Source organism: Amblyomma mixtum, chromosome 8 (assembly GCF_055824585.1).
Source record: "Amblyomma mixtum isolate Tamu chromosome 8, ASM5582458v1, whole genome shotgun sequence".
NCBI lineage: Eukaryota > Metazoa > Arthropoda > Arachnida > Ixodida > Ixodidae > Amblyomma > Amblyomma mixtum.
In genome coordinates, this window is record NC_143019.1 from 93,666,277 (window position 1) to 93,673,404 (window position 7,128).

At 39.2% G+C, this 7,128-nt stretch overlaps 1 protein-coding gene across 1 annotated transcript; it reads right to left on the reverse strand.

Annotated features, from left to right (window-relative positions):
• Nucleotides 1-1,124: 1,124 nt before the first annotated feature.
• Nucleotides 1,125-6,472, reverse strand: LOC149333541 (uncharacterized). The gene is made up of 9 exons (XM_089557750.1): nucleotides 6,406-6,472; nucleotides 5,861-5,935; nucleotides 5,313-5,409; nucleotides 5,023-5,162; nucleotides 4,705-4,895; nucleotides 3,741-3,900; nucleotides 3,372-3,483; nucleotides 3,104-3,165; nucleotides 1,125-2,546 (listed from the first exon to the last, which is right to left on the reverse strand). Exons 1-9 carry the CDS (start codon nucleotides 6,461-6,463, stop codon nucleotides 2,542-2,544), a joined length of 900 nt encoding a protein of 299 aa, XP_089413876.1. The 5' UTR covers nucleotides 6,464-6,472; the 3' UTR covers nucleotides 1,125-2,541.
• Between the last annotated feature and the right edge of the window lie 656 nt (nucleotides 6,473-7,128).

Genomic DNA, 7,128 nt, shown 5'->3' on the forward strand with positions numbered 1-7,128 from the left:
GAAAGGTTCGGGTGGGACGTCAGTGGGCTGCAGACTGGCTGACAGAGTGGTGTGGCGTTTCCGGCGCTGGCAGTTGTCTCAGGCAACAGCATAGCGGCGTACATAGTGGTAGAGGCGGGACCAAAAGAATCGACGACGCACGCGGTCGTAAGTACACGCGACACCCAAGTCACCAGCAGTGGGGAGATCATGCAGCTCTTGGCGGACAGGAGTGCGAGGGTGCTTGGGCACAACGAGGAGGAGGTCTGGCTCCTGCTGTGTAAAACTCCATCACGCAGAGGTTTCTCCTGGGAGAAAAAGCACTTGTTGAAGTTTCCGACGTTTTCGCATTTCTAAAAGAAACAAAGCTACTAAATAAATCGTGAGGTGTTAAATCATTTTAGTTCCTTACCGCAATGTAAACACACAGTCCTTGCTTTTGGCGCATGATGACCTAGCTGCATATGTGCCATCACTCACAACACACCCAGGAAACGCAGTCATCTTCAAGACATCTAGTTCTTGGCTAGTTTAGCCAAGCAGGCTGGCTACAAGCCATCTTCTTCAAGCCATTAGCTGCTATTAGCCGGCTTCAAGCTCGGCTTTTTTTGTGCTAACGCTCCCTCCAATATGGTCTTGAAGACGTCTCAGTAAGCTTCGGCCAAGAACATCAGTAGGTATTGCAGACCTGCACTCAAATGGCCTTATTCAATGCCTGCCTGATTCGTAGCGCTTACTGGAATATTATTTTGCAGGCCATCCATGCAGAAATACTGAATTATTAGGAATTCTGAGTTTCGGGTGGAATCAATATACTGGTTTTAACCATGCTGCAGAATCGTCTCATCAGTTGAGCATATGGTGAATGTCACGCTTAAAAGCATGTCAACCAATGTTAAGACCAGTAATATATTTATTGAAATTCACAAATACAAAGGTGTAAATTTTTCACTTGGACTTTCAGTGAACATAGAAAAACAAAATGGTCAGGTAGTTCAAAATTCAAAACTATAGAACTGCACAGACGTTGCAAAATTACAAATAATACAGCAGGTTTCAATATGTGACCAACAAATAGAGTTGAAAACAAACAAATGCACAACTAGTTAAAACAGCTACATTAAAAATAAACACACAGGCCTTACTGTCACTAGAAGACTTGTCACCAGAAATTTCAATAACCAGGATACAATAAGAATGACCTGTTCACTCTTAACACACAAAAAAAACCACTTCAATATGATATAGCATCAAAGCCATAAACAACGACAAACGATGGTACTGCCACCAGAACATTCAATGACTAGAAAGTGCAAAAATTTAGTTGCAAATTATAAAGATGACCAAACACAAATACATACAACTGGTGTGGAATTGTTCACATAACTCAATGGCAACAAATAATGATCAAGTTCTCCTAAATTCAAAAATATAGAACTGCTCAGGTGTTGCAAAATTACAAATAAATACAGCAAGTTTGAATATGTGACCAGTACTTTCACCAAATGATGCAAAACAAATAGAGTTGAAAATGAACAAATATAGAACTATTTAAAAACTGCTAAATTACAAATAAACACAGGCGTCACTGTCACAGGAACTTTCAGTGACTAGAAGACTTGTCGCCAGAAATTTCAATAACAAGGGTACAAAAAATTTGAGCAGTTCAAACTTTACACATTAAAAACCACTTCAATATGACATAGCATCAAAACTACAAACAAAGACGAATGATGTTGCTGTCACCAAAACATTCAAAGACTAGAGTGCACAAAAATTTATCCTAAAATTACTAAAGATGGTCAAACATTAGTACAACTGGTGTAAAATTGTCCACGGAACTTTCAATGGCTACAAGATAATAATGAAGTTCTCCAAAATTCAGAACTAGAATACTGTTTATGAACTGCACAACTACAAATCCAGCAGGTCTCATTATGTGACCAGTACTTTCACTAAAAAAATACAAAACAAATCAAGTTGAAATTGAACACACAGAGAACTAGTTAGATTGCTAAATTACAAATAAACACGGGCGTAACTGTCATGGGAACGTTCAGCGACTAGAAGACTGTTGCCAGAAATGTCCATAACCAGGATACAAAAAATTTGAGCAGTTCAAACTTTACACATTAAAAACCACTTCAATATGACATAGCATCAAAACTACTAACAAAGACGAATGATGTTGCTGCCACCAAAACATTCAAAGACTACAGTGCACAAAAATTTATCTTAAAATTACTAAAGATGGTCAAACATTAATACACGGAACTTTCAATGGCTACAAGATAATGATGAAGTTCTCCAAAATTCACAAACAGAAAACTGCTTATGAACTGCAGAATTACAAATAAATATACACATCTAAAAGTCACTAAAACATTCAGTCAATAGATGATACAAAACAAACTGATTTAAAATTTAAATGCAAAGTTATAAAATTGTCACTGCAACTTTGAGAGACCCGCTGAATGAGTAGAATGGAGGACACACGAGGCGAGCACACCATCCTTGGATATTGCCAGATTTTTGTGAGCTGTGCAGCTGGCTCAGAAGCTGTTACTCTGAAATACATATTAAAAAATTATGGCTGTGTCTAGCATGAAATAACAATATAAAAAGCCTACGCCCCTTTCAAATGAAATGCAATGCTTAACTTTTTTGAGCAATTAACTTGCTTAATTACTGACTGAAAAAACTGGAGATGAAAATGCTGAACAGACGCTAGATGTGTAAGATATAAAGTTTGCAATTAAGCTTATTCATCAAAATGCACTTAAGTGTTACTAAGGTCTTCCTGCACCAGTAAATATTACTAATGCTGTCAAGGTGCTCCCGCAACAGTGAGAAACAGCGCTCTGCAGCCACAACAGCCACAAAGAGAAGTTTACAGTGAGCTCCATGGTACCAGTGGCCATCAAAAAATATTAGTTTTACTGTTTATCCGGCTTAATCACAATCGTTGTTAAATAGACATCACTGCAAAACTGTGATCAGGTCCATTGGATTATCGCTTCAACGCCGTAAGCCAGATTTTAGTTGTGCTAATATGAAACTTTTGGCCGACAGTACCACATTCATTATACACGCAGTTGACAGCTTCGTAGCAGGAAGCACTCACCTGATTGCCCTCCCAATGTTACTGGCTCTTCCAGCTGGACACTTGTTGCATCACAATGCTGCCTGAACAAAAATGCACCAATTGAAAACTTGTTTTTAGTTCTACCCAAACCAGTGATGTAGAGAGCCATATTCATGCAAAGTAACCAACAATTTTCAAAATCTCGCTTACACCATTGGTTTATACAAAGGCACACACACACAAATGTGATAATCATAACTGTATGTTACACTGCATCCTTAAACAGAATTATGAATGGACAGATTACCTTCTAGAAGCTGCCATCACCCTCAGTGTGCAGTTCTTCAGCCACCCTGCTGCTGCTTGCTGTATTGTATGGGAATCGGCGGAGACATAGCGCCTGTCCATTCGTATCGATTCTGGAAATAAACACTTTACTGGAAAAAAACTGTGCGGGCACGGTTGCACAGGTTATATGAAAAGCCTTAGTGGCTCATGCTACGATATGAACTCCAGTGTGACTAAATAGTAACACTGTTTTGGCATTAAGAATATAACAATCACTCATTTTATGTTAATTTTTCAAATTCAAGGTAATTGTGCAGGCCTTACTGGCATACTCATAGGAAGGAACTAGTATTCATGCACCATTTGTAAAAGCCTACCAAATACACACCTTCAATCACGCCAAAGACAAGCAGGTCCTTCAAGCTTCTTTTGCCCCGCTGTCCGAAAACGCTGAACATCCTCCCCACTTCGTCAGTGAAAACTGTGCGCAAGATGTTTGCAGTCAGCGTTCTTATGTTCTTTCCACCTATTAGTGAAAGCCTCCGTGCCTGCAACAAATATATTGAATGATATTCCACAGAGTAAAACAAAAAAAAAACACTATTAATATATAGTTTGAGAGCATATCTTTCCTTATAAATAAGTGAACCATTGCTTTGGCCATGTAGTGCTTGCCTCAATGCAGTGAAGGCTGAATCCAGTTTAAATTTATATTTGAAAATTGGCAAAGCATATCTCAGATGATGGCAGCTTTCCACTGCAGATGTTATTGGTTCTCTTAGCATTCCCTTAAATTATATGCAGCATTTTATGGCCATGACCTAACCCCATAAAAATATTTTTCCTTCCGGAAATTTCACAAAAAGCTTTCATCAACTATGATATAAAGTACTGCCAGCAGCCATGTATAAGTGTAAGGATTTTTCAAAGAAAAAAAAAAGTCACTGTTGCTACCATTCTTGCAGCAGTGCAGCTGTCAATCAGTGTGAGCTCTGATGAGCCTTAGAGGGTAACGAATTGGTTCTTGCACTGCACTGCTTGGTCCAGTGGTGCCACCAACATACCATTTCATACCACTTCAGCACTTTGTTGTCCTTTGCTTTTCAAAGTTTTCCTTCTCATGAACACTTTCCAGCTGCGGCATGCATGCCAAGGATACTGAGCTTTGTTAGTTCAATCCAGATTGCGAGAACTGGCTTAATATGAATTGTGAAACTCTGCATTTCTCGCTATGAAGTGATAAATCAAGCCCTCACATGACACACTGGGTAATGCATTACAGTAGCAAATGTATTTTGTGCATTCCAAAAGCTCTCACTCAGTCAGCCATAGAAAGTGTCACGTTCGCTTACCAAGCTGATTCTTGTTGCCTTGTCGTTAGCAATCTGGGACTCCAGATCATTTACATCATCTTCGTTTTTTAGAGGCAACTCTAAACGAAGGCCTTCACTGTTGTCATCTTTTGCGTTTGTAAGCAATTTGAGGATCTTTTCGTTTTGCTGTTTAATGTGTTGAATTTCCTTTAGCAGTATGTATGTTGCATCTGAAAAAGAAACACCTTTCAATGTACACTTCACAATGTTAACTATGCTTGAATCTGCCCATCATAAGAATTTAGTGAGCATGTGAATGTAAGGTAACCCTGACTAGAGAGCATGAGCTGTACCTACCTTTAGAACAACTTTCACTTCTTGGCCTTTCAGCCATGGTTTCTTCAAAGCCTGAAGCATAGCGGGCACGTGTTTTTGGGCTGTGGGTACTTTTCTTTGCAAACACCATGGGACAATGCACAGGGGCACATCTTTTGGGGCTGCAAACCATGACAATGTGCAAAAATCAGGAAGTCAGCAATCCAGTTCTGCTAGTTAGCAATAAATACAAAAAATTGCAAAAATGCATTTTCTTTCAAATGACAAGAGCATCAAAACTTAAGCAATGTGATCATCATAAAGAGATTCACCTTGGCGGCTTGCAAGGCATTCCTTCAAGCTCACTTTCATCTTCTTCACTGCTTGACAAAACTCTGAGAACTTTTCGTCGCTTGCCACGTCCTCTGTCTGAAAGGTGAGAACTATTTGCTTAGGCAGCCATGACGTGCACGGGAAGGGGTTCGAATATTAAATTAACAATGCTTACAAGATGCTGCCACTAAGATTTACGCCAACCATCAATACCTAATAACAAACAATAACCCACAGCATGGGAGTAAACATTCCAGCCTTTCTTGAAAACTACAACTGACAAATTATAGGTGTAACCCTTAAATACAAAGATAAAACAAGATATTTTTAGCATTACCATCTTATAAAGTATTCCATTTCTTTCAAGCAAGCATTCTACAGTTCTTTAGAGGCACAAACACTTAAATTCTCTCAACACTCTGAAGACCTAAAATACCATCTGGTGTTATTGTTACCATAATCTGTGCTTAAACACACATTAACATAAAAGACAAAATGTCTGATGCAGTGCTTAAAGAACACACTGCATATAATTTTTTAATCCTACCTTCATCTGCAGATGTTTGAATATCATCAGTGGCTTCAGCCCGAGCCAGGAGTGCACGCGCAGTCTTGTATGAAGCTAGAATACAGACAAAAACATTGCTTGCTTAATTAGCCGGTATTACACAAAGTACAAAGTTCTGCTCTAACTTAAACTATGGTGCTGTTTCATTGAATCAGCCTCTGCAAGGTGCTGTCATTGCCCATTAATAGTTGTTTCTAATGCCTTAACTGATACTTATGGTAATTATGGCTTAGACCAACCCTATTACAATTCAGAGTCAATGCCACTAAGCCACAGCAGCAGTCCTGTTAGGAAGCTGTTGGATGCAGTTGCAAACTAATAAGTGAAGGTCGACCATCTTGTTTCAACGGCCATTTTAATCTGGGAGACCAATCCAAAAATTTTATCAAGACAGTGTTACATGAACTCTGGCCTTTTTTCAATCATTTTCCCTTAGAATAACATCACTTGTGTTGCAGTCACATCAAGAACAGTGGGAATGCAAATGAGCAGGTTAGAAAAAAAATGGGAAGCAAGCAACTTACACTCCAGACGAAGGACAATAATCTTGTGGCGAGAATATGATGCATCCGGAGTCTGCATGCGCTCAACAGCTTTGCTTAAGGTTTTGGAGTTTGCATGGCTAGGCCACAAGCAGTCCTCTCCACCAACCCAGTTTATGGGTACAACAGCAACTGTGTCATCACTGGCAAATCGCACCACTGCATACATCTGTTGATGAAAGTCGTTAGTGCCACCCACAGGCTTTCACTTAGGATCATGCTTTTGGGAGCATTAACATCAAAGTATAGTTTCTGAACATGTATTAAAAAACATTTCACTTTGTTTTACAACATGTACAGAACATAAGGGTTCACTCTTCAAATACACGAGGTTCATCCAGAGCACACAGAGTATTGGGTGAAGCTAAAACATGGCACCTTGTAAACTTGAACTGAAATCTAAACATATTCTATTGCACAGATTATGAAAAATTAATAGTATCTATTGTAAAAATCAAACAAGTTGTCCAACACACGTTGCAACAGTGATATCTCCTAATGGTACTACAGTCCAAAAGCTAAAAATGGGTTTCTGAATGAAGAAGTGGTAGCACAACATAAGTATTAGGCCCGCTCTGATGGGGAAAAAGGACACATTTGCACTTAACGTCAGTTAGGTGCCACGCCATAACATGAGATAGGCTCTGAACGACAAGGATGCCCAGTTCAGAAGAAATAATAGGCCTTGAAAACATAGGATCTGAG